The sequence below is a fragment of the Peromyscus eremicus genome, chromosome 9 (assembly GCF_949786415.1).
Source record: "Peromyscus eremicus chromosome 9, PerEre_H2_v1, whole genome shotgun sequence".
NCBI classification, from domain to species: Eukaryota; Metazoa; Chordata; class Mammalia; order Rodentia; family Cricetidae; genus Peromyscus; species Peromyscus eremicus.
The window spans coordinates 87,643,641-87,671,638 of record NC_081425.1 but is presented as its reverse complement, the minus strand read 5'-3'; the positions used below and the strand labels follow the sequence as shown (position 1 = coordinate 87,671,638).

General features: G+C 38.1%; 1 protein-coding gene across 7 annotated transcripts in view; it reads left to right on the top strand.

Annotated features, from left to right (window-relative positions):
- Window positions 1-508: 508 nt before the first annotated feature.
- Window positions 509-27,998, top strand: part of Tasor (transcription activation suppressor) — a 71,987-nt gene continuing 44,497 nt past the window's right edge. For 6 of the 7 annotated variants that reach the window (XR_009381318.1, XM_059273970.1, XM_059273969.1 and 3 more), the window contains exons 1-11: window positions 509-980; window positions 14,181-14,326; window positions 15,715-15,807; window positions 17,018-17,090; window positions 17,488-17,579; window positions 18,342-18,503; window positions 22,434-22,558; window positions 24,962-24,993; window positions 25,638-25,743; window positions 27,265-27,368; window positions 27,450-27,553. Coding sequence is in view for 6 of the 7 variants with exons in the window: in XM_059273970.1 (XP_059129953.1) it covers window positions 605-980; window positions 14,181-14,326; window positions 15,715-15,807; window positions 17,018-17,090; window positions 17,488-17,579; window positions 18,342-18,503; window positions 22,434-22,558; window positions 24,962-24,993; window positions 25,638-25,743; window positions 27,265-27,368; window positions 27,450-27,553 (1,413 nt within the window). In the remaining variant the exon portion in view is untranslated. Of the gene's footprint in view, window positions 981-14,180; window positions 14,327-15,714; window positions 15,808-17,017; window positions 17,091-17,487; window positions 17,580-18,341; window positions 18,504-22,433; window positions 22,559-24,961; window positions 24,994-25,637; window positions 25,744-27,264; window positions 27,369-27,449; window positions 27,554-27,998 lie in introns of those variants that run through there. The other variant, XM_059273973.1, reaches the window with a different exon arrangement.

The window sequence follows — 27,998 nt, the reverse complement described above, 5'->3', positions numbered from 1 at the left end:
TCGGGATCGGCGAGAAGGCGGACATGCCGGGAAGAGGCAACACCAAGTGTCGGGAAGACCGCGCCGGGCTTGCCGCATCTAACGTAATGCGGGCAGGTCCAGGGCTCAGGAATTCGCAGCCGCGGCCCAGGCCCTCGGCCTCAGGCGACGGCGTCGACGCTCAGGCCGGGCGTGGCGGTCGGGCCCTTTTGGCGGGCTCGGCATCGCGAGGCCCCGCCCCCTCCCCGGCGCGGTCTATCTGCATTCTCCAAGGCGGGCACCGCGTTCCTATTGGTGGAGCGGGCCCGCCGAGGCCCCGCCCCTCTCCCGGGCCCGACGCGAGCACGTTGGGTGGCCGGGGCCGGTTGAAAAGCCGCCTTGAGTCGGGGAGCGGCTCCCGGGGCCAGGGCCACGCTCGGAGCCGCTCGGACGTTCGAGAGGCGTCTCGGAGGCTGGCGTGCGGCCCTGCCCACCCCGGGGGGCGGAGGGGCTGGGTCGGTAGCGAGGAATTCGGCGGCGGCGGCGGCGGCGGCGGCGGCGGGGGCGGGGGCCGCCCTTCCTCCCACCCCCACGCCCCGTCGACCCGCTGGGCGGAAGCTTCCCGGGAGCTCCTCACGCCCGCGCGATGGCGACTGCCGCGGAGACCGAGGCCTCTTCGACGGACGCGAGCTGGGAGAGCGGCGGCGGCGGCGACGACGGGATGAAGCCTGCGCTTCCGGAGCTTGAGTCCTCTCCACAAGATGGCGGCGGCGGCGGCTCCTCCACCTCCACCGCGGAGCTCGGCGGCGGCGGCGGCGGCGGCGGTGGCGGTGGCGGTGGCGGTGGCGCTGGCGCGGGGCCTGAGGAGACGGCGGCAGCCGAAGCCGCCCGGAGCCACAGCCACGAGCAGCCTCAGCACACCTCCGAGGCGGCCGCGGCCGCTCTCCCCAAAGGCGCCGAAGAGCCCGAAAGGCCTGTTAGGCGGAGTTTTCAGATCCCCAGGAAGAGCAGAGAAAAGAAAGGTGGTGCCTCCCCTTCTCCCCGACCCCCTCCTGTCTCTCTCTCTCGCTTCCCCCCCCTCCATCTTCTCATTAGGACCTCTCTGTCTTCTCCTCTTCTTCCCACACCCACCCGAGACACGTAAACACGCACGCGAGCCAGCGCCAGCCGTCTCTCTCTCTCGCGCCCTCGCTGCCACGGCCGCCCAGCAGCGCTGGGGGCGAGAGCGTAGGGTGGTGGAACCACGCTCCGCCGCTCCCCCTCTCCCCGTGCAAGCTGGAAGTAGCTCAGGTTGGAAGCGTATCTATCCATAAGGCTGCCGCTCCCAGAGAGGAAAAGCTGGGGCTTGGTGCCCCCCTCCTTCCCAGCCCCCGAAGGCAGAGAAGCTGATGTGGCCTCCTCCTAAAGATGCTTCTGAGAAGTCGGCTTGTGGAAATAGCCCGTGGCCATGGATTCTGAGGCTTTCTCCAAGGCCGTTGCGTTCTGAGGACAAGTGTTTTCTCACTGTGGAAATTCTTCAGCTATGCGTGTCTACTTGAAATGTGCTCCATGCCAGCGTCTTCTCTTATTTAGAAAATCTCCATTAGGATGTGAGCTCCATGCACAGTTTTCCATCACACTTCATTTCCATATAGGTTTTTTCTTTATGTTTTTGGAAGCATTAGATTAAATAGGGTTCTTCTGTTTAACTCCAAACTTACTATGGCATTTGTATTTTAAAAGGATGGGAAGGTAGGTTCTTGGTGCATTAATTTCCCTATGGGGGGAAAATGAGAAGTTCGATTATGACCAAGAATCTCCAATTTACCTTGAACTTCAGATTTTTAAGAAGTCTACTCTTCATTTTTGAAATCAATGTAGGAACAGTTACATTTTTTTTGAAATCTTAGTGCCATATTGTAAAACGTGCAACGCTTTCGTTAGAGTAGGTTTTGACTGGTCCAGTAATTTGGAATTTTCTGGATTTGGTTTAAATTTTCTCCTCCTTGCCTTACTGCGTGTTACAGTTTTTTAGTGGTTTATTTCCCAGAGCTGCTTTTTTTTTTTTTTTTTTAATTCGAAATTAAAGATTTAGAATCTTGATGGAAATAATATGCATCTGGGTAACCAACTCTATTTTCACAACTGAGATTATGAAAGTACAAAGAAAATTCCTTTCTATTTAGATGACAAAGCCAAGGAAATAGCATGAGAAAGCATGCAGAGGAGGATGAAATTGACCTTTGCCCACCTAACTTGAATGTTTCTAGAAACATTCTTTAAAATGAGGTAATGTAATACTTTAGGATGTAAGGCAAGATAGTGAATTCTCTTGGTGTAGTTGAGGTGTGGATGGTTGTGTTGATACAAGAAAAGTCACTCATCCCCAAAGGCCGTTGGTAGAATAGGTTGGAAGTTCTTTCATATAGGATCTGATTATGAGAGTAGGGGGCTTAACATATCAGACTGTACCAAAGCCTTTTAAACATCTCTTTTAGATTTTAAATGACTAAGGATGTGAACAAACCACCTTAAAAACTAAACAACAACAACAACAACACACTGAACTGGCTTAGCCTTAGGATTCGGTTTGAAATATGGGGAAGGTGGCGTGTGTTTCTTAAATTGCATAAGCCAAATCCAGAAGTTGCTCTGACTGCACTTGAAAGTACTAAAAGTGGCATAGGGAATTAGGGAATATGAACCCTAGTTGCTTTCTCCATGGAGTTTGATATATTCCTTGGGGGAAATGTTTATATTTTCCATTTTGTCTAGGGATACGGTTTTATGCTCATCTGTAAGGGAGGTTGTAGTTAAGAAAGCATGGTAGTCTTCATGTGTACTGAAAATAATTGTTAACATCTAACTGTACACCAGGCAGCAGTTCAAACAGTATATGATAGGGCTAAATCAAAACTTTTTTCCCACCTCTCTGGAGCTGAGGACAAACCCAGGGCTCTACCACTGAGCTAAATCCCCAACCCCTAAAAATCACAACTTTTAAAAACAAACAAACAAAAAAACTAATAGAGATAGGATCTTCTTAACTTGCTCCAGCCTTGAGCTTGAAATGCTTCTGCCTAAGCCTCCCTACTAGCAGAAATTACAGGTGATAGATACCATGATCTAGCTCTTTTTTTTTTTTTTTTTTTTTTTTTTTGATCTAGCTCTTAATTTGGAGCTTTCAACAACTAGTTTACCATCTCGGATTTTGTTGTATGTTGGGAGAAGTTGTCTTGGAGTTTCAACTTTTTAGTAGAAAAACATATTTATCACTTTAGAATGATTATAGGAGTGTTTCTTTTTCTTTGTGTTTTTGTTTTTTGAGACAGAGCCTGGAACTTACTATTTAGATTAGGCTGGCCTGGAACTCAGAGATCCACTTGCCTCTGCCTCACAAGTGCTGGGATTAAAGGTGAGCACCACCACACCCAGCCTGTTTCTCATTTTCTTTAACATCACGTAATAGGCTTATAGTGAACAGTAGAGAACAAGAGGTTAGAAGAAAGGAAAAAATAAAACAGTATAGGCATTGTTAGTTTCATTCTAACATTGATTGGAAGATTTGAAAAGTATGTTCAGGATTTGGCTTGATGTACTAGTAGACATCTGACTTACTGGAATAAGAAACTTTTATAGATAGGCCTTGAGTTTTTAGCATCAAAAGTTTTGTTGCATTCATCTTCTGATAGGCGACTGCTTTTTGGTGAAATTTGAAGTTAGTATGTTAATTTAAAAAAAACTTTAAAAGTAAATACCATTCAGTATAATTTATTGACTTTCAAAGTTACAATGGAGACAGGTCTTACTGCATAGCCCATGCTGGCATCAAATATGCAGCAGTCTTCTTGCCTCAAGTATCCTAAGTGCTATAGTTTCATACCTATAGCGACTCGTCCAGCTCTTAAATGTTTACTTGATCATAATAGCATGACATCTAAATACTGCCATTTTAGTGGCGTAATAATACTAGTGGGCAATATAGTACTTGTACACAATAATTCTCAAGAATCCTGTGTGGTAGGTATTATGTCCGTTTCACAGAAAAACTGAATTACTAAGAAGTAACTTGTCACTTAATTAGTAAATGGTGCAGATGGAATTTGACCATATATATAGATTACTTGAACTACTCAACTGTGAAGCAAGGCTATTAATAGTCTAAATTTTAATGTTACTTATTTAGGGAGGCAGGGCTTATTTTGGCTCACAGTTTCAGAATATAGTCATCATGGTGAGAAGTTATAACAGCAGAAGCCTGACGATTGATCACATTACATACATCCACAGCCCCCTTTTGAGGCAGGAGCTCCCTATATAGCCCAGGCTGGCCTCAAACTCATATTTGATAATGCTCTCTTAGCCTTTTAGTGTTGGGTTTATGGGCTTGTGTCACCACCAAAGGCATTATAATCTAGTATTAAAGTTAGCTTTTGATTAGCTGTATGTTTTGTTTCCAGTGAAACTAGACTAGCATATATTCAACCTTGGGGAGAACTTTGAGATGGAAAGATATATACTAGAGGACTATATGTTCTAAAAGGTTTTGTATTTTAATATTTTTTCAGAGCAGATAGAGATTTATTAAATTGTGAGAACTCCCAAGAGTGGGAGGGGGTCTGAGGGATGAATACCTGTATCTTACTGATTTTGATGTGTGTTGTAGTATTTATTGGTTGGACTATTTTCTGTAGTATAGAAAGCCATGAGCCAATGGAGACATCTACATTGTCCTGTAGATGCATTGCCATATTTTATTCTACATCTAGTATGTTATCAAAAGTAAATTATAATTAGTAATTGAATTTGACAGTATTTCTCTCCAAAGTTCTTAGACTAGTAGAACAGTTTCTAAAAGATGTTCATCTTTTCAAACAAAATCTACACTTGTCTTTTTTTTTTTTTTTTTAAAAAAAACTCCTTCCTCCAACTTCCCAGTTGCTGAAATTGGACCTGGCTCTGTAGTTGTCTTTTTTTTTTTTTTTTTTTTTTTGGTTTTTGTTTTTGTTTCTGTTTGTTTGTTTTGAAATGGTTTCTCTGTGTAGTTTTGGTGCCTGTCCTGGATCTTGCTCTGTAGCTCAGGCTGGCCTCGAACTCACAAAGATCTGCCTGGCTCTGCCTCCCAAGTGCTGGGATCAAAGGCATGTGCCACCACCGCCCAGCGGTAGTTGTTTTTTTGAGTCATGGTGTTTTAGTAATTGGATATGGATGACTGGATTTTGAAAACAATGATTTTTCTCTACATAGAAGTAAACCTAGCAAGAAATTTCATTTGTAGTGGCTCATGTTGACTTATGCCATTGTATTTGTTACTAACAGCACCATGTTCATTCAACATTGATGTAGAGATGAAACACATTCTTTTTTTTTTTTTTTTTTTCTGTGTAGCTTTGTGCCTTTCCTGGAACTCCCTTGGTAGCCCAGGCTGGCCTCGAACTCACAGAACTCACCTGACTCTGCCTCCTGAGTGCTGGGTATACATTGTCAGGTATTAATTTTTTTAGATAGAAAAGCCATTTACAGATCAGTTGTGAACAAATGGAGACACATTGTATGATAGTAATTAAGACCAGTAGATACTAGCCTTGGACTCATAATAATAGACCACCTTTGGTCACCAGCTGCCCTGCTAATTGTTTCCTTTTCTCCCATGTAGCTCAGGCTAGCTTTGTTTTGTTTTGCTTTTTTTTGTTTGTTTTTGTTCTGGACAGGGTTTCTCTCTAGCTCTGGCTGTCCATTTTGGCCTCAGCCAGGGGGTGGTGGTGCACGCCTTTGATACCAGCATTCGTGAGGGTCTCTGTGAGTTCGAGGCTAGCCTGGTCTACAGAGGGAGAGCCAGGACAGGCACCAAAACTACAGCCTCAAACTCAGAGTTTTCTTCTGGGATTTAAGGTGTGCACCACCATCGTCTGTCAATTTACAATTTTTTTATTAGCATATATTATATGCAATAAGGCTTATGGATTTCATTATGGCATTTTCATATATGTACATGATGTTATATCATAACTCCATTACCCTTTTGTGTCCCTCCAAACAACTATTTTTAAGAATTATATGTGTATGGATGTTTTGTTTGTGTGTCTGCACCGTGTATTTGCTATCAGATCCCCCGGAACTGGAGTTACAGGCAGTTGTGAGCTGTCATGTGGGTGCTGGGAACTAAACTAAACCAATGTCCTCTGGAAGAGCAGCCAGTCCTTTTAATTGCTTGAGCCATCCTTCCAGCCCGCCCTTCTACTTGCTAATCCCCTTCTCAGCTAGCACCTGTCTCAACATTTTTTTCGGGGGGAGTGGGAGGCTTACAGTTCATAGCATGGGCATCTTACCCAGTCTGAACCACAGAAGAGAAGCATCGCCCACTCCCGCAACCTTTAACAGTATAAATCCTCAGAGAGGGATGGAGCTCTATCCCTTCTTTCTCAGTTTTGTATAGATCATACATAGGTAATCACAATGGTTGAATTAAAGGTTATACACACATCCTTTACCAACATTGCTAGACTTTGGAGGGAGTGATAGATACTCTGGTTTTTCGAGACGGAGTTTTTCTGTGTAGTTTTGTGCCTTTCCTGGAACTCCCTCTGTAGTCCAGGCTGACCTCGAACTCACAGAGATCGCCTGCCTCTGCCTCCCGAGTGCTGGGATCAAAGGCGTGCACCACCACCGCCTGGCTAGATACTCTGTTTATGGTTAGCATTCTTCAATCATTTATTCTCTGCTTTTAATAGTCACCCACTGCAAAATGAAGCTTCTCTGACCAGAGCTGACAGCAGCACTATTCTACGGGCTTGTCTTGACCGCCTGTCCCAGCCTCCTAAATGCTGGGAATTGTAGATATGTTACCACATTCAGCTGCTGTTCTTTGTGTTCTTGTGGTTCTGGGATGGAACTCGTGACTTATTGCATGCCAGGCAAATGCCCTGTGGAGATACATTGAAGTCCCATCCATTGGCTACTCTAGTTATAATTACTTTTAAGACAGAAAACTTACTTTCTGATTATGTGTTTTGATAGCAGCATTCCATGTTCTCTAAAGTTCAGCATATCATGTATATATAATACAAGAAGGTCTGCACTGGCACAAAATAAATTCATCAAGATAATTGAAAATGTTCTTTTGATTAAAGAACAAAGTTGCTATTTTTTTTTTAACCTATTGCCAGTTTCTTAAAGGTAAAATCTTTCGTGCGTGCGTGCGTGTCAGTAGGGATGGAACCCAGGGCTTCATCTATGCTTGGTGAGCATGTAACCATTGACTTCTATCATTAGCTATCTTTTTACTTTTTATTTTGAGAAGTGTCTTGCTTAAGATGCCCAGAGCTGGTCCTGAAATCACTGTATAAGCCAGCGTGGCCTAGAATTTGGGATCATACTACAGCCTCCTGAGTGGTTGTGATTACAGGCCTGTGATATTGGGCTTAGGTGTAAACTTAATTCTTTTCACTTTTTTTTTTTTTTTAAAGATTTATTTATTTATTATGTATACAGCATGTATGACCAGAAGAGGGCACCAGATTTCACTACAGATGGTTGTGAGCCACCATGTGGTTGCTGGGAATTGAACTCAGGACCTCTGGAAGAGTAGTCAGTGCTCTTATCCTCTGAGCCATCTCTCCAGCCCGTAAACTTAATTCTTAACTGTGATTTTTGTTTTTATTTTTTATTTTTTTCATTGAAACAAGATATTTCCATGTGGCCTAGGCTGACTTAAAAACTCAAAATTCTTCTGCCTCAGCCACAGGTACGTGCTATATACCTGACCTAAAAATTTTTTGTGGGGAAGGGATTTCAATGCTATATCTGGGAATCATGACACTTAAATTCTAGTTCTTTTTTTTTTTTTTTTAACCTTTTTTGAGGCACAGTCTTACTATATAGACCAAGCTGACCTTGAACTCACTATTTTATAATCATTCTTTTACCTTAGCCTCTTGAATTACAGATAATCACCACTAAAGTGTCTGGCTTTAGTTCTGATTTTTTTAGTACCTATCAGTTTTCTTATCCTAACTATCTCCAGATGTCCTAGATGTGTGTTGTTTGGTCTTGTGGAATATATCTGTAACTAGTTTGTCACTAGGGAAACTGATAGGAAGTTCACTCACCCATCTTTCTGACATGCTTTTTATGGGATTTAAGCAAATTATTTATTTTCCTTAATATGTGAAAAAACTTTGTTGCTTCTGTTACTTTTTGTTTTGTTTCTGAGACAGTGTCTGAAGTAGCCTGGGCTGTCATTGAACTCCGGATCCTCTTATCTCACCTCCCTAGTACTAGGATTACAGCAGGTGTTACCATTCCTTACTTCGTTTTAACTTTTGTAATCAACAAGTAATGTCTTTTGGCCCCATTCTTTCTCTACAAAAATAAAATTAGAAAAAAAAAATATTTAAGGGACTTGAAAGAAGGAGCTGGAGAGAAGGCCCAGCAGTTGAGTACTTCCTGCTCTTCCACATGACCCAGATTCAGTTCCCAGCACCTACATGGCAGCTTACAACTGATTATAACTCTATACTTTCTTTTGGACTTGGGCACTAGGTATGCTATGGTACATAGACAATAAATGGAGGCAAAATACCCATACACTTAGGAAAATAGACTTAAAAGACGAGTAGAAAACGTGTTAGAAATGAAATTTTCTTTTAAAATAGTTCATTTCCTGTGCCCACATGTCTCATGATTTTCTGGTGTGCAAAATAAGGATACAGTTACATTTTTCTGACTTGATATGTTTGGGTAGCTCATACTTACACATAACCTTAGTGCCAGAGAACTTGAATTTGAGTCCCACCTACCTAATTATCCATTAATTTTGTAGCTTTGGGGTCACCATAACTTACCTGTCTCAGGTTAGTTTGCCTTGTTACTTGTTTCAGTTTTGAGAAGGAGGCATATTGTACTTGTGTTTTTGATAACTGAGATTATACGTGTAAAAATTGCAGTATCTAAAAGTGTTGGTGACCTACTAGTGGTAAGACTCAGTAACTGTCAGAATCTGGGAAATAGTATTTTGGATAGTGACTTTACTAAGTGAAATGGATGGTTCCAAGTGAGATATTTTAAGATATAAAACAGACAACCAGGGAATGTACAGAAGGTGAACTTAATAAATTTCTAAACTGCCATTGCCAGCACAAGGCCTTAAAGTCTTTAAAAGTAGATAGTATAATTTTACTTTATACAAATGATTGTTGGGGGAAAAAAAGTCAGAGAAATATTGTGACCTAACTAGTGAATCCATTTGAAATGTGAAATGCTTAGGACCATTATTTATTGTTTGACCTAAAGTAATAGTTATTTCTTTTTTTTTTTTTTTTTGGTTTTTCGAGACAGGGTTTCTCTGTGTAGCTTTGCGCCTTTCCTGGAACTCACTTGGTAGTCCAGGCTGGCCTCGAACTCACAGAGATCCGCCTGGCTCTGCCTCCCGAGTGCTGGGATTAAAGGCGTGCGCCACCATCGCCCGGCTATTTCTATTATTCTGTTTTTTAAGATTTGTTTTCCCCTCTTAGCAGATGTTTTAGTTACTCTTGACATGACTGTACAGGACATTGCTTTGGATTAAACTGGAAATGTTTAGTACTTTACAAAGAGTTAATTTATGCAATTTTATGTTTGACTTATTTGTGTGTCTCTGTAATTTATTTTTATATGTATGTGTGTATGGAGAGGTGTGGTATGTGCAGGTGATAACAGGTGCCCTTGAAGACCAGAAGCATTAAATCCCCTGCAGCTGGAGTTACAGACCTTAGGCTACCTGACATGGCTACAGGGAATCAAACTTATGTTCTTTGCAAGTTGTTCTTTGCAAGTGCAATAAGTACTCTTAACCACTGAACTATGTTGTCAGCCCAGTGTTTGATTAATTTTTGTTCATGATTAGATTGGTTGGAAGTAGTGTTGTCAGCTTAAGGAAAGTAATTTCTGTGTAAACTTTAACATTAGTTTAACAGGAGTAGTGGTAACAAAAATGTTGAATTATCCACCATTCCTTTACAACAAATTTAAACATCTATTTCTATTTTCTATTCTTGGGTTTTGTTTTATGATAGTATTTATGTATGTATGAATGGATCTTTTTGTTGAGATAGGGTCTCCTTTCCGTATATGTCACTGGCTGGCCTGGTATTCCGTACATAGTCCAGGATGGCCTTGAATTTGTATTAATTCAATTTCAGCCTTTTGAGTGCTGAGATTATAGGTGTGTTCTACTCTGCTGGGCTAGCAAGAGCCTGCTCCGCCTTCTTATTTTTTATTTTGTTTGCAGTTATTGGGATTGAACCCAGGTTTTGTGCATGCTAGGAGAAGTGCTTTATTGCTAAATCTTAATTTAAAACAAAACATTTTGGTAGTTGGAGCTTGTATTCAACATAAAACTTTCGTTGCTACTGTGAGAATAGAAGCACAGCCAGTGTTTGTTCTGATTGTCTGACAAATCTCCCTGATTTTTGCAGTTCTGTCCTGGTTTTGTTGCGACAGGGCCTACTTTGTAGCTGAATTTTATTGATACTCTGATAATGGAAGTAAATTCATATGGTGTGCACCTAGGTCTAAATAGTAAATCACTTCTTTGTTCAAAAGCAGACACACACCCCACCATCAAGTGTTTCCTGGGATTGGAACTGTAACAAGTGGGCTGTGTGGGCCTGTTACTATCTGTCCTAAGTCATCTTGATGTGAGAGTATAATGGCTTTAGGGTAGCATATTCATTCACTTAGTGCATATTGGGAAATCAGCTCCTTGTGATCCGTGCTTCAGCTTTTATAGTGATTTTAAACTTTGAACGTGAAAAAACTCTTTATATGAACTTTAAAAAAGAAAAAAAAAGTACTGCCTGTGTATACTTTAACCATTGAGTGTACTTGGGACTGCTTATATTTCTACTTACTAGTGTATGGGAAAGATGAGGTGAACAAGGCAGATGTAGTTTGTGTTCTTAATGAGTTGACAATTTATCACTGGATACATCTACAAATTTGATTATAGGATACTCTTAGTAGTCTTACTCTATTTGAATGTCTTTTTTTTTTTTTTTTTTTCCTTTTTAGTTATAGTCAGCCCTTTTTTTTTTCCCTTTAGTTCTCTTGTTTCTACTCCAGGGTAGCTGGCCCATGAGCTTCCTGAGAACAGTTCTGTCTGCCTCCTACCTTGTAACTTAACCAGCATCTGACTTTTTCCGTGGCTTCCAGGGATCCAAACTCAGTTTATCAGGCTTGCACAGCCAGCTAAGCCATCTCACCAGCCACTTTTTCTTTTCAATTGCATTATTGTAACCATGTTGAATTTATTCCTCAGGATGTTTGCATATGTTATCTTTAAAAGTAGGTATACATTGGCTTTTACCTGGCACACATGGTAACTCTTCATTTTTAGACTAATACTATGTATGCCTAGTTAAAGAATGGGTATGCCACTTGACATTGTATCTTTTATAGTCTAATAAAAATGAATTGAACGTACAGTAAAAACAGCTTGTTTATAGTTAGCTTTCAGGTAGCATACTTTTTAAGTATTTACTTTTTAATTATGTGTATGTATGTGTGTGTCATGGGGATGTACACATGAGTGCAGGTGTTTAAGGAAGCCAAAGGTGTAGGATTCTCTGAAGCTGGAGTTACAGGTGGTTGAGCCACCTGACATGGTGCTGAGAATTGAATTCAGGTCCTTTTGAAGAGTACATGCTCCTAACCACTGAGCTGTTTCTCTAGCCCCACAAAGTGTCATACTTCTAAGAGTATGTATAAAGCTGAGAGTGATGGCAATTGCTTATAATCCCAGTACTTGGGAAACTGAAGCTGGAAGATGGCACAGTTGAGGTCAGCCTAGGCTACATAATGAATTTCAGACTATGACGGATTTTTTTTTTTGGTGAGTCCTTGTGTTGAAATATATAAATATACATATATCAGTGCTTTCAGTGGAACCCAAAAGTTACTTAATATTTGCTGATCTTAAATAAATGTCTTGAAAAAAATACAGATAAATGGTGAATATAATTGTTTCTATGAATAGTTCTGTCTACATTAAAAAAAGTATGCCTTTTTTGATTTGTGGAAAGTTTATATGTGTAGATCTGATAATTTGAAATTTATTAAATGAAAACTTTCATGTATACATTAGAAATTTAAGGTATTTAAGGCCAAATTATTGTTGTGTGTTGGCTTCTTTTGTTTTGAGTTGGGATCTCGGTATGTAGCTCTAGCTGTCCTGGAACTTAAGCTATAGAATAAACTGGCCTCAAACTAAGAGATCTGTCTATCCTGAATGTTGTGATTAAGGGCATATGCCACCATACTTGGTTATTAAATCAAACAGGTTAGATGATTTAGTGTTTTAAAAATTCCAGTACCGGAGAGTTGTCTCAGGGTAAAAAGCACAGTTCACTATGTATATAAGCTTGAGTTTGACTCCCAGAAAATTGATCTGAAAGGTGTTCTATGACCTCTACATGTACATCTTGGCATGAGCATACATGTTCATGCATGCATATAAATTTGAGCCAGATGTGGTGAGACATGCTTGTATTTCCAGCACTCGAGAGACTAAAAAAAGGATTTGAGGTTAGCCTTGACTGCCCGGTAAGAACTTGTATCAGAGATGGAAGAAGAAGAAAATTAAATGGAATGTAGAATGGTGAAAACAGAAGGCATACAAATGTCATTGTGTTAACTTTACACCAGCTGCTTTGTTCTGCTTAGTACTTTTTTTTCTATGTACTGCGTTACATAATGTACTTGGCATATAATTATTAGAAGTGGAGTTTCCTGTTTTTTTTTTTTTTGTTTTTTTTTTTGGTGTTTCGAGACAGGGTTTCTCTGTGTAGCTTTGCGCCTTTCCTGGAACTCACTTGGTAGTCCAGGCTGGCCTCAAACTCACAGAGATCCGCCTGGCTCTGCCTCCCGAGTGCTGGGATTAAAGGCGTGCGCCACCACCGCCCGGCGAGTTTCCTATTTTATAATGAGAGAACTGGGCTGTTTGATTAAGTTATATATCATCTGCTACAAAGCCAGTAATGACAAATCTGGTATTTCAGTTTTTGCTCTAAAACTCTATGAACTGTTTTGTTGTTTTCCAGTATTGGTATTGAAACATTCAAAGCAAATGTTCTACTTCTTTTTACTTTTTGTTTTGAAGACAAGTCTCACTAAGTTGCCCAGGCCATCCTTGAACTAGCTCTGTACTTAGCCATCAAATAGCTAGGATAAAGTGGTGCACACCTTTAATCCCAGCACTCAGAGGCAGAGACAGGAGGAGGATCTCTTGAGTTCAAGACCAGCCTGGTCTACAGAGTTCCAGAACAGCCAGGGCTACACAGAAAAACCCTGTCTAAAAAAAAAAAACAAAAAAAAGACTTAACACTGCTGGCTTGGCTCAAAGCCTTGCATTCATTTTAACATTTGGTAGTTAAAAATGTTCTATTTTGTATCAATAATAAAGCTATTTGAGTACTGCACATTACTCTAACTTTATTACTAAATGTAAACAATCATTTTATGGGTTCATTGGCTAAAATTGGATTTTGCCTTTTTTTTTTTTTTTTTTTTTTTTTTGGAGAAAGGATCTTGTGGTAAAGTTCTGGCTGGCCTGGACCTCAAGTTTGTAGATCAAGCTGCCTCTAAACTTTTGATTATCCTCTTTTCTCTGCCTTTCAAATATAGGAATTAGAGACATGAGTTGGGTTGAAGCTTTCATATATGGTAAATCTTTATATTTGCTAAACTATCATAGTCTTAGACATACTTTTTGAGTGTAATGTAAGTAGTAATTGAGACAAGTTGAGTACATGTATAGGTTATCAAGAGTTTAAGCGGTTTAGATTGTCAGTGTAGCATCCTTGAGGTTTGTAAAATTGCAATTCTTATTGCTGAGGGAACTAGTTAGTCTAGGTAAGTCTTAATTTTTCTTGAGTGAGTTAAAAAAATTATTTGTGTGCGAGTACATGTACATGTGCACATGTGTAGGCAAGTGGGGGTTAGGGGCATCTTTGAGTCATGAGGATCCTAGGATTCAGTTGTCAGGGCTGCAGGAAGCACCTTCACCTGTGGGCTGTCTAGTTGGTCATCTTCAGTCTTGTATGTCATAAAATGAAGTCCCTTTTGATGTCTTTTGTTCATTTGAAGTTAGATATTTAAAAAAACAGAGACCCTGTCTCGAAAAACCAAAAAAAAAAAAAAAAGAACAGAAAAATGATTTATGATCTTACATTTATCATCTTACAATCCATTTTTTTTTTTTATTTTAGCACTTTTCCAGCAATTAACTCCAGGTTCTAGAGAATTTGAAGATGTTTTAAATATTCTCCATTCATCTTACCTTGAGCCATCCTCAGTAACAAATTTTAACTATAGACGAGCTTGCTTGATACATAATGACCTTTTGGAAAAAGAGGTATGTAATTAGCATGGGGAAGAAATCCTTTTTTAATTTTTTTAAATGATTTTTTTGTAGTGCTAGGAATTAAACCACTGGGTCTGACTCAATGCCAAGCAAGTGCTCAATCCCTCAGATATATCCCCCCTCCTAAATTGTATCTCTTTTATTGCTATGCTATGTTTATCTGCTGTGTTTAATTGTTACTAATGTGTAGCTATGCGGAATCCTGAAATTAAGTCATCCACTTAGGGATAGCTTACTATAAGAGTACTTAATTGTAAATTGACAAGGACTTTTTTTTTTCTATTTTGTACATGGTAATTAAATGTCTATATTGAAAGATAATGAAATAAGATTTAATGTGTTTTGTTAGGAAATAACCTTTTTTTTCTTTTTCTAAAATTTCCGGCTGTATTGTTAATTTAGTGAAATTTAAGTATATACAAAGGGTAATAGTTGACAGTGAATCTTAACTTTATATACAAATTAGATATTCTTTGATTTTAATATAGGAAAAGCCAGCGTGTATAATTCTGAGGTAACACACAAATGGAATTTTAGAATGTTTAATATTTATGGCTTTCTAATGGATATGAAATATTATAAAGTTTGGTTTTATAACAGTTAATGATATGCTAACAAAATTTAACTTTGAAGGGCACTTCCTGAAGGCCACTGTTACCAGTTTTAGAGAAAATAAAAATTTTTGATAGTTTGACGTGATTTCATGGTATAGTAGGGATTTTTTGTTAATTGTTTATGGAAATGTTATCTGAAATTACAGTACATGGTTAAAGAGGTAGCCTGAATACAAATACAAAATACTTGCTGTTCTGTACTTTAAATAGATATCTGTTTGAATCTAAAAGTAAATCCAGCAGTTTAGATGACTTGACGAATATGGAACATACTGTTAGACTGGGTCCCATTCTGTAACAGAGGCTGTCCTTGAACCCAAAGGAATCTTCCTGCTTCAGCCTCCAGACTGCTGGCTTTACAAGGTTAAATGCTACTTGCCACTGTGCCTGGGTTAAATAAATTAAACCACCTATTATTCAGTATATCATGTTAAGTGGGAGATAAAAAGACAACAAAACATCAGTTTATAATCTTTGAGGTGATTGGCGGCATAGTAAACATCAGTTTATAATCTTTGAGGTGATTGGCGGCATAGTAAACTTTTAATAGAAAATTGCCTAAAATTGGTAAGTACTAGATACTTTGGACTGTTTTATATATATATGGGGAATTAAAATGGGAAGAAATAAAATTGAACATTGAATAGCAGAAAGCATAGAGAAAGATCTTTATTTTGATAGGTTTGAGATTTCTTAGAAAAATTTCTTTAACGCTAAGCTTAATGAAACAATCATGCTAAGTAGTTATAGATTAATTTCTTTTAGTTTACAGAAAAGAGAAGAGAACTGAAGTTTGATGGTCGTTTGGATAAGGAACTTTCAGAATCTTACGCATTTCTCATGGTTGATCGATACCAGGTGAGACAATTCTGTTTCCATTGTAAGTCACGAGTTTCACAATTATTCAACAATACGTTTGGTAAGTATACGGCAACTTTTTTCTGAGAGAGAGGGAGAAAGAGAGAGTGTTGAACTCAGGTTGTCAGTCTTGGTGGTAGGTGCCTTTACCTACTAAGCCATCTTAGCTCATCCTTGTTTATTCTTTATGATTTAAGTTTATTTACTTTATTTTTAATAAAGTGTATGTGTATGCACATGAGTTTAGGTGTATATTGGATTTCCTAGAATGAGAGTTATAGGCAGAGTAACTCATGCCTGATAGGAGTATACTGGGAATTAAATTTGTGTTCTCTAGAAGACCAGTATGAGCTCTTAAACAGTTGTCTTTCCAGCCCTTGGTTTTTTGTTTGTTTGTTTTTGTTTTGTTTTTGTTTTTGTTTTTGTTTTTGTTTTTGTTTTTGAGATAAGGTTGCTCTTGAACTTGGGGGCATTTTGCTGTCAGCCATCTGGGGTTCTAGGCATTCACCATAACCTAATGTTTTTATTGACATATAAGTAGAAGAAATGATTCAGTGGGGCAAAGTATATATTTTGCAATTTCTTTTTCAAATGTAATCATTGTTTCTCTTATTGTTTTTGTTTCTTCTCTTAGAACGTGCTTGATTGAACATTTTCTTTTATGAAAACAAGATTGTCTTATATAATGCTGACTATATTCTTATAGCCATTTTTTCCCCCTTTAATTAAAAGTAGTGGTTAACTTTCTCTTTAGATATTTTGCTTGGGGCTGGAGAAGTGGTTCAGAGGTTAAGAGTACTTGCTGCTCTTCAAGAGGACCTGCGTTCAATTCCCAGCACCCATATTAGTCAGCTCACAAGTGCCTGTAACTCCAGAGAATCCACTGCCCTCTTCTGGTGTTTGAGGGTACTGCCACACACAAATACATATTGCACATAAATAAGAGTATTAAAAACCTTAAAATAAGTATTTTTCTGGTCTTAATTTTCTTTTCTTTATGACAGTATCTGCCACAAGTAGCATAAATAAAGATAAGTTTCTGATAGGATTACCTAAGAAATTTAAGCAAGTTTTACATTAATACTTAATAGTTAGCTGACATTTGTGTGTAAAATTTCTGTAAGGTATAGTTTATAAGATTACATTTTGAAATTTTATAAATTTTTCTTGTTATGATTTCAAACTGAAATGTTTTGTTTTGTTTACTTAGGTTCAAAGCATATGTGAAAAAGGATTGCAGGTGGGCCAGTCCAAAATAACTATTCTGGGCAGTCCTTCCATGGGTAATTTTTTTGTTTTTCATTTATACTTAACTACTATGAAGTTGCCATTTAAAACTCTTAATGTAATCTGCTTATAGTCACTAATCTGTATGTTTTTTATATTTTCAAACAAGGAGAGTAGTATTAAGTTCTGAAATGTACTGCTGATTTTATTTGTTTCTGATTTTGCATACTTCTAATTGGTCAAATATTACTATTTGAAATGTTTTATTCTGGTCAAAATGATTTTGAAAAATGTGATTAGTTTCATGTTTTACTATGGTTTAAGCATCAGCTATCTCTACTGTCTGTAGTATTGCTTTTAAAAAGTTGCCACACCTCTGTTTTTATTATTGGTTAAATATTTTGATTAAAAAAACAAACCTAATTGTTTAAATTATTTTTCTTTTTCTGTTAGGTATATATCTGTGTAGATATGCAGATCTCTTACAGGCTAATCCTTTGGAAGCTGGGGCAGTGGGTGATGTTGTTATTTTTAAAATAATGAAGGTAATTTTCACTTTTATTTGTATATATCAAAGATAACATTTAACTTGGATTTCAGTTTTTAAGTGTTCTCATGACTTCAGGAGTTTTTGAATTAAAAGTCTGTATTTGGTGTTATATGAAGATACTCTAGACTCTTTAGAGTAATTGATTTGTGATCTTTTTTATGTTTATTAATATAATGTATGTGGGTGTGGGTGTGCACATGTCACAGGATGCATGTGAAGATGAGAGGAAGACTTGGGGAGTTGGGGGAGTTAGTTCTTCCTTCAACCTTGTGGATCCTGAGAATCAAACTCAGGTCATTAGGCTTGGTGTTTTTTACCTGCTGAACTGTCTCACCAATATCTCTCTCTCTCTCTCTCTCTCTCTCTCTCTCTCTCTGTCTCTCACACACACACACACACACACACACACACACACACACACCCTCTCTCTCTCTCTCTCTCTCTCTCTCTCTCTCTCTCTCTCTCTCTCTCACACACACACACACACACACCCCCTCTCTCCCCTCTCTCTCTCTCTCTCTCTCTCTCTCTCTCTCTCTCTCCTCTCTCTCTCTCTCTCTCTCTCTCTCACACACACACACACACACACACACTCTCTCTCTCTCTCTCAAACTGTTTCTGAAGAAAATAATGGGGAAGAAAGTAACGTGTTGGTAATATAAGTAGGTAAATAGTTTAATAGTACTTGTATTTCCTTATAATAGCATATAGTAAAAATGATGTTAAACAGATACTTAAAATATTCTCTTTATTTTAGGGTAAAATAAAGAGTGTTTATGATCCTCTGAGTGTAAAAAGCTTGGAACCTATGTTAAGTAAAAATGCTTTGGATCCTACACCAAAGCATGAATGTCATGTGTCTAAAAATGCCAGTAGAATTACATCCCTTTTGGCTTACAGAGCCTATGAGCTTACTCAGGTATGTGTTTGGATCCATTTTAATGTGACAGATTTATTGTATTTATGTGTGTCTATCTCCCAGTGTGTGCATACAGGAAGCCGAAGGAAAGGGGATCAGATAAGAGCTGGAGTTATGGGATGCTTACCTGGCTTGTTAAGAGGGTACTGGGATCCAAACTCTGGTCCTCAGGATCAAGCAAGCACTTTTAACTGTGAACCATCTCTCCAGCATCACCTTACTATATCTTTTTTTTTTTTTTTTTTTTTTTTTTTTTTTTTTTGGTTTTTCGAGACAGAGTTTCTTTGTGTAGCTTTGGAACCTGTCCTGGAACTCACTCTGTAGACCAGGCTGGCTTCGAACTCACAGAGATCCACCTGCCACTGCCTCCCGAGTGCTGGGATTAGAGGCATGCGCCACCACCGCCCGGCTTATTATCTTGAAATGCCTGCATTTCAGGACCCTAGAAAAACCTTGTTGGTGAATAAAATACCATTTGTTTTTCAAAGTAAAGGTCAAGCCCCTTGACTATCTTAAATCACAGTACTTGGTTTGTTCTATTGATGTATTAGAATACAAACTTAAGAGTATGTGTGTGTGTGTGTGTATATATATAATTTTTTTTTTTTTCCCAAGACAGGGTTTCTCTGTGTAGCTTTGCGCCTTTCCTGGAACTCGCTTTGGAGACCAGGCTGGCCTCGAACTCACAGAGATCCGCCTGGCTCTGCCTCCCGAGTGCTGGGATTAAAGGCGTGCACCACCACCACCCGGCAAGAGTATATTTTTAAGCCTTACCAGATATACAGAAAACTATATATATGTTCTCTTCTTTTCTAAAAAAAAAATTTTTTTGAGATAAAGTCTCAGTATGTATCTCTGAGCTCTTTATGTAGATCAGGCTGACCTTGAACTCACGAAGATCTTTTTGCCCTGCTCGCCTAGTACTGGCATTAAAGCTATATACTGACATGGTCAGTTTTTTGTTGATGAAGTTTGTTTCGAGTTTTTTGCGACAGGGTCTCACTATGTAGTCTTGGTTGGCTTAATAGTCCAGACTGGCCTCAAATTCACTAAGAGATCTCTTTTGCCTCAGCCTCTTAAATGTTTGGATTAAAGGTGTGTGCCACTACACTAGGCTACTTTTTTTTTTTTGATACAGGGTCTTAGGTACTAGAGGCTGTCCCTGAGCTTTCCTGATATTCCTGTTTCTACTGTCTGGCTTTTTTTTTTTTTTTTTAAATACTAGGTCTTGTTATATAGCTTAGGCTGACCTCAAACTCATGATCCTCTTGTCTCATCCCCCTCAGTACTGGGAAAATCATGAGTTCTAGGCTAGACTGTTTTTCTTGCTCTCAGCATTCCTTAGTTGTAGTTTTGTCTAGGTTTGAGGCCTGTGAGCTTTCCCCATTAATAAGCATGTAAAAGGTGTGTAACTAATGTATTGTATGTGAAAAGTAGTGATGCCAGCCTATTAAATTTTAAAATTTTGGTGCAATATATTTCAATATATCATTGTTTTCCCTTCCTCAACTCCTCCAAAATCTTTCCTAGCTTTCTACCTACCCAACTACATTTTCTTTCTCCAAAAATAAATAGATAAACAAACAATAAGACAGAAATTATCAAACTGAAACAAATGCATACAAAAAAGCAAGGACTCTGTTTTTTTGTTGAACAACTACTCTTAGGCATGGGACCTACCCTGGAGTTGATATAATACACAGTGTTTTTCCATTGGAGAAAAATGATTTTCCCCTTTTTAGCAGGTATTGATTGCAAATAGCTTCTTAGTTAGGGGTGGTACTTTGTGTCTACTTCCCCTTCTTCATTCTGGGATATTTTTTTTTTAACTTTTTTATTTTTTAATTATTATTATTATTTATTTTTTTTTGGTTTTTCGAGACAGGGTTTCCTCTGTGTAGCTTTGTGCCTTTCCTGGAACTCACTTGGTAGTCCAGGCTGGCCTCGAACTCACAGAGATCCGCCTGGCTCTGCCTCCCGAGTGCTGGGATTAAAGGCGTGCGCCACCATTGCCCGGCCATTCTGGGATTTTTATATGGTTTGAACTTGTGTAGGTCTTATGTGTGAGTTCATATGTGTATCAGCCCTGTTTTGGCTAAGTGATGCTGTTTTTTTGGAGTCATCTACCATTTCTGGCTCTTATAATCTTCGCGCCACCTCTTAGCATAGATCCTTGAGTGGGGAGGAGTTTGATAAAGACATCCCATTTAGGACTGAGTGCTACGAAGTATCTCACTCTCTACACATTGTCCAGCTGTGGGTCTCTGTTAATCCCCATCTACAAGAAGCATCTCTTGTGAGGGTTGAGTGATGCACTGATCTATGGGTATAGTAGTATGTCACTAGGAGTCATTTTACTAATGTGTTCATTTAGCAGAGTAATAGTAGTAGGTTTTCCACTAGGGCCCATGACTTATTTAGTCTCAGGTTCTTGGCCACTTTAGCAGTGATAGGGTTCCATCTCATGGAGTGTGCCTTAAATCCAATAGAAAAATGTTTGGTTACTCCAATTAACATTTGTACCACTATGCATTAGCATATGTTGCGGGCAGATTGCTGTTGTAGGTCAAAGATTTCATAGCTGAGTAATACTGATGATTATTTTCCTCTTCTAGTAGTGTGCATAGTACCTTCCAGCACCATGAGTGCTGGTTGGTAGGAATTGAAGCTCCTTAGTTGGGCACAAGCCCAATTTCTGCATGTTTGATGACATAATGTATTCAGCAATAGGGCCTTATTGTCAGGTTGTACAGGGCAACCAGTAACTTTGGCAATAGCCTGTGATGTTTGAATGGGTTTATGGCACTCCTTTGGCCAACTGTTAAGAAGATGTAAGCCATTATTGGCCCTGGGGGTTTTACTTGGTAGCATAAGATGTCTAGTTGTGGGTGTTGTCCTCTTCAATTATATAGTGAACCTTTTTGTTGGGGCTGGACAGATAGCAGATCAGTTAAGATCCTTGACTGCTCTTGGAGAGGATCTAAATTCGTTTGTCAGCACCATATAACAGTTCACAAATGTCTGTAACTCCAGTTCCAAGGGATCAGATGCCTTCTGGCTTCCTCAGGCAGCAGACAGGCAAGTGGTGCCCAGACAGACGTATGTAGGCAAATACTCATAAACATAAAATAATAACAAAATTTTTCTGCAGTATTTGTGGAAAATAGTTTGTTGGCTCCTTGTTGAATTGTCTTTGGCTGGGGGTTTTAACCAAAATTATTCACAAAAGGCATCAGTAGCTTTCTTAATTCACTCCTTTTAGATAATAGTGTTGTTGGTAGACTTGAAGTATAGTTAGTAACTGGGTTTTCTAGAACTTATAAACCAGAGCTTTATATTAAAAAGAAGTGTTTTGGAAGTATTTTGAGAAAAATAACATTGAAATCAGTAATTCCCAGGGAAGAGGACTTGATCATAGGCTCAGGCATTCTTTCTCATTTTCTGCAGTCAGAAAACTCCAGCATGGTGACTGTCATAAACGGGGAGGGAAAAGGCTTTTGTCATCTTCTTTTGCACTTTCTTTGCTTCATTCTTTGCAATTGAGTTCTGGTTTTGTTTTCTTTTGCACTAACAAAAAATGATACTTAATATTGGTTGAAATTTTGTCCTTAGTATTTTTTATTTTTTTAATCAAGTTGCCTTTTCTGGGCTGACCTAGTTTAGGCTACATTTTATTTTATTTTCATTAGGAAGTCAATTGCACATTCCTTTTGTCAACACTTCAGAAGTAAACTTCTGGGATACTTTGGTATCTGGTACATAAAATACATAGAAAGTACAATTTTTTTGTTTTGGTTAAGTGGATAAGCTCAAGGAAGTTTCTTTGCCACCAGAGTTGCTTAAAGGTGCTTAGGTTTTTAATAAAATAAATATATCTTCTCTACTACTTGCCTATTCTGAAATGTTAATTTTGTGCTTTCTTATTTTTAGTATTATTTTTATGAGTATGGCTTTGATGAACTAAGACGGAGACCAAGACATGTTTGTCCATATGCAGTTGTGTCTTTTACTTACAAAGATGATATACAAACTCCAAAGTTTGTGTCTTCACTGAGGTAAGACAATTTTACACAGAGAAATAGTTCAGAAGCTTCCATTGCTCTCTTCAACCTTTTTTGACATTAACTAGATGTTTTCATGTTCATGGTAAGTATGAAGGATGACCACTACTATGGAAACAGGAACTAAAATTTGCTTTTATTCACCTAGCTAAACTGTGGGGCTTTCTTTTTTTTTTTTTTTTTTTGAAGGTTTACATGTACTTTGACATTTTAACTCGTTGTGGTATGTGCCTGTACTCCCAGCACTTGGGACATAGAGGTCAGCCTTGGCTGTCCAGTGAATTTGAAGCCATCTTCTTTACATGAGTCCCTGCCTTCCCCAAACAGAAATTTTGTTTAATTTTGTTTAGAAACTCTTAAAAATGGAGTTTCTGAAGCTGGGCGGTGGTGGCGCACGCCTTTAATCCCAGCACTCAGGAGGCAGAGGCAGGCGGATCTCTGATTTTGAGGCCAGCCTGGTCTACAGAGCGAGGTCCAGGACAGGCTCCAAAGCTACACAAAGAAACCCTGTCTCGAAAACAACAACAATAACAAAAAAGAAGAGTTTCTCTAAAGCTCTGTCCCAAACCAATGCACTATTTAATGGAATGCCTAGACATTCCTCGTCTTAAGAGTCAAGTGATAATTATTTTCTTTTTGAGTTTATAACCACACTTAAAGTAACTTTTCTAACTATTTAAAAAAACAAAAAACACATATCTTAAATGATACATATCTTTAAGGATGCTTTTTTTTTTTTCCCTAGGATGATCTCTGTCTGTTTTTAAAGTCAAATGTGCTTGAGAAGGAGTACTCTTTGGATATAGAGTTGTATTATATACTATAGCCCAGGCTGTCTTAGAGTTTACTATAGCTTAGGTTTAAGATTGAGAAGATCCTACCTCAGCCTCTTGAGTGCTGGTATGAGCTACCAAGCCCTACTGATAAAGCACTTCTGGTTTTTTTTTTTTTTCCCCCACATTAATAAGCCCTCAAAACCTCGACAAGTACTAGTTCATGTAATACAGATATGAGTGTGTGTCTCACTTTTGCTTCATGTGTATGAATGCTGACATACACATTTACTGTAGCATTTTTTCATAGATGGTCTTTAAAGGACATACCACTTATAAATGAGAGTCATATCCCTGAAAGTAGTGACTGTTAATTTTCTTTCTTTCCCTTCCTCTCCATCTCTCTGTGTGTGTTTGTGTGTCTGTCTGTCTCTTCTTTCTTTTTTTTTTTTTTCTGGAGACAGGGTTTCTCTGTGTAGTTTTGGTGCCTGTCCTGGATGTCACTCTGTAGACCAGGCTGGCCTCGAACTCACAGAGATCTGCCTGGCTATGCCCCTGAGTGCTGGGATTAAAGACGTGTGCCACCGCTGCCCAGCATCTTCTTTCTTTTGGTACAAACTCTCTATGTAGCCATGGCTGTCTTGGAACTTGCTATATAGACCAGACTGGTCTCAAACTTACAGAGATCCACTTTCCTCTTCCTCCTGAATGTTTGAGAGTGCTTGGCTCTTTTCCTACTTTTTTGAATCCCTTCTGTTGACCCCTAGATTGTCTCAAACAAACACTGATGGATGAAACATCCATCCTGTACTATGAGTGTGCCATGAGGACTTCAGCCTCAGGACCCCACGTTTGCTGGTCTTCCTTTTCCCCAGTTAATTGCATAGCTATTTCTTAGGATTCCTCTAGCCTTTCCTGTCATTGGGTGTTCTCTGGTTTGTTTGTTTGTTTGTTTTCTTTTTTTTAACTTTGGTACTGGTCTTTTCTGTGTAGCTCTTGAAACCGTCATCATCTAAGAAACTGTACTTGTTGATAATTAACTTTCTTCATCATTAGATTGTAATTTGTTTGAAATAAGGGACTGTTCCGTTTATACTTAAAATTCTGTTACCCTGAATTATGCCTAGTAAATAATAAGAGCTTAAAGTTAAATGTTTATTAAGTGTCTAAAGAATGTAATTTATATAGAGAGGCTGTTTTTTCTTATTTTTTTTCTATATCTTATTTTCAAGATATAGTCAACAGAGGTATTAATAGTCTTATGTCTGCTAATGGATACTTTTTGAAATATAAAACAGCTCTCATAAATTTTGGCAAATACAGTAATAGAACAGTAAGTACTTCTAAGATTTAGGTTTACTAAATTTTATAAAGAATAAGTTTTTCTTGGAAGAATTTTGTTCTCTTCTATAGTTCCATTGGAAATGGCACTCATAGGTTGGTGCTTTAGTTCAGTTTAAATTGCTTGCTGTATATGTGTGAGGTGATGGGTTCCATCCCCAGCACTGGAAAATACAACAGCAACAACAAAAACACAGACAGTATGTCAGGGTCCTAAATGTTAACTTTCATGTTGTTTCCAATCAGTAATAATTTTCCTTTCTTTTTAAAAAATTATTTGTAGATCTAACAGCTTTAATGCAGATAGAAACATAGGTAAGAGTCTTATTTTTTTTACTTTTATAAGTTGCAAATATAAACAGTGAAAGATTAATAAGTTCAGTGTTTTGTTTTATTTTCATAATAAAAGTATGTTTATCAAGTGAGGTCATGTTATAATGTTGTAGCATCAGTACTTGATCATTCAAACATAAGGACTCCTTTTAGAAGATGCTACTGCTTCTGAAGGTGGACCGGAATTTCTAGCACTTTGAATTGGAAAAAAAAAAATGGGTTTTACAATTGAACACTTTAAAAGCATTATATTCACCAGAGGTTTTTAATTTTGATAAAGAAAATTTAAAAGTACTACTTTTTAAGTTTCTTTATCACAAAAAAAAAATAAACAGAAGAGGGAGACATTAACCAGGTTTAATATAGTCTCCTTTGGGACAGTGACTGTATTGTTTGTTTTGCTTCTAATGAGGGCACTTAGACAGATTGGATGTTCTTTGAAGTTGGAATGGTTTTTTGTTAAAGGGAAAAGATACCGGAAACTAATATTTTGAACCTTTCCCTGAAGGGCATGTCACTTCTATGTTTATTTTGTATTTAAACCTTATTTCTAGATACTTTTCATTTCTAGAAAATATTTACCGTCTGGGCTATGAAGCAACTGGGCTCTTGTTTCTTTTGTTTAGAAAAATGTAACTACACCTTGTGGAAAGGACAACTTTTAAATAAAGGAAAGCTTCTATGTTACATTTCTTTGAGGTCGGCCACTCGTGCCTTTTTGCCTGTCAAGCTGTAAGTATATTACATTAAAATAAAATAGTGGGAAGGGGCAGAGGGAGGATCATGGGGAAGGAGAATAAATGACAACAAAATATAATGACAGAACCCTTTATTTCATGTTGGTAGACAACTTAAAAATTAAAAAGAAAATAGTAATTAACAGTTAAGAAGACTTAGTTTCTTTAGTTTCTTGTTTGTTTCTTTTTAAAAAATTGGTTTGAAATTACCTTATTCTGGATTGGAATTCACTATATATCCCAGGTAGTCTTTGTTGCTTTAGCCTCATGTGTGATAGGATTATAGATATGCACCACCATTCCTGGCCTGCTTACTATTTATCTTTTTCAATCTTAAATTTTACTGTGGTCCATAAAAACTTAAATGTAAATGTTAATTTTTTTCTAAAATGGTTGATTCTGTAACTTCAGGAAGTTAATTGGCAAACAAGCTCTGGTTCTCTACTTTGAAGATTACTAGTCAGGTGGATAGTCTATCCTGAGTGGTTTTAAGTCTGAATGATGAGTTTAAATTTTATTCTACTTAGATATATTTATCAGTTTGTATATAATAGATTTAAAAGTTGACCAATTTTAGCTACATATGGTGGAACATACTTGTAATCCCAGTACGTGGGAGGCTCAAGCAGAGGATCTTGAGTTCAGAGGTACTCTTGGCTGCATTGTGACCTCTGTGATGCAAACCATAGCAAAACTTGCTTCAAAACAAAGAAGGGATGGTGGTGGTGGTTAAACATTTCTTTGTTGAAAAAAGCTTTGATGTGGTAAGTTAATGTGTGTGTGTGTGTGTGTGTGTGTGTGTGTGTGTGTGTGTGTGTGTAGTTTATAGTTTATAATTCATATGACATATATTAGAATTAAAAGTTGATTGTTAATATGCAGAAGATAGTGTAATGCTTGAAGATATAGGTCAGTGGTAGAATGCTTGCCTGCCGTACAACCCTTGGGTTTGATCCTCAGCATCTCCAAAAGAAAAGAAGAGCTATGCCAGCTCATACTGTAACTGTGAATGACAACTATTTATTCTTTTCATTAGTAAAGTTGGCATGAAGGATTAGCTTCTGATTAAGGATGTAAGGTTGGCGATATTGCCATTTGCGACTTACCTGAGTGTAGTTACCTGAGCTCCTATATCAGGTCTCTTTAGAGTAAGGTTAAGCTATTAATAAATACATACATTTTCCCATCAGGTATATTTTATTTTGTTGACCTTGAGGCAAAGTCTAATGTAGCATCTTGTTGCAAATTCACTGTGTAGCAGAGGATAACCTTTAACCTGTGATTCCTCCTGCCTTCTCCACCTCCCAAATGCTGGCATTACAGGGATGTGCCACCACACCTGGTTTATATGATACTGGAGATTAAGCTCAGGGCCTTCTGTGTGCTAGGCAAGCACTGAACCAACTGAGTTGCATCCCCAGCCCTGACCCTCATTAAGTATATTTTAATGTGTCTGATAACATTGCTAGAGTTAAAAGTGCAGGTATGCCAAACATACTCTTATATTTTCTTTCAGTCCTGAGAAGTTAGATGTTGAAACAGTTATGAGTATTGATTGTTTGAAACAGAAAATTCCTCCTGCATTGCTTTATAAAGACACATACTTGGGTCCTAATGAAGGTAAAGTAATTTCATTTTACTAAAATATGCAAGAAGCAGACCTGATTTGATATTTTACTGTGTATTTTTTCTTTGTATCAGTTTTAAAGAATGGGATGTACTGTAGCCTTTATGAAGTTGTCGAAAAGACAAGAATTGGAAGTAACATGGAGTGTTTACTGCAAAAACTGGAGAAAGAAAAACTTGTGAGTGAAAAGTTTTAAATATTCCCATTATCCCTTGAAAATACTATATTAATAAGTTACCATATTTCAGTTTATTTTTGCCTCTGGAAGTCCTACAAGGTCTTTGTTGAGTGCTCTCATTTAGTTAATAGTATTTTACTATTAGTACTTTTTTACTTTGGAGACAAGCTCTTGCTGTGTAGTCTTGGCTGGCCTGGAGTTTGCTATGTAAAGTTGATATAGTACTCTTCCTTTACTCATGACAGTGGACTTTGTGTAGACCCATTTTTATTAAATATTGTGACTATAAATGTTGTATTATTGTCAAAAATGTTTATGGAATACTAAATGAGACAAAGAGACTTCTGAACAGTTAATTTGTTTTGTTGAGGAGAGACATTAGCATTTGTTTCTGAAAAATGTGTTTTTATTTTATGTGTGTGTTTGCATGCATGTATGTATGTAC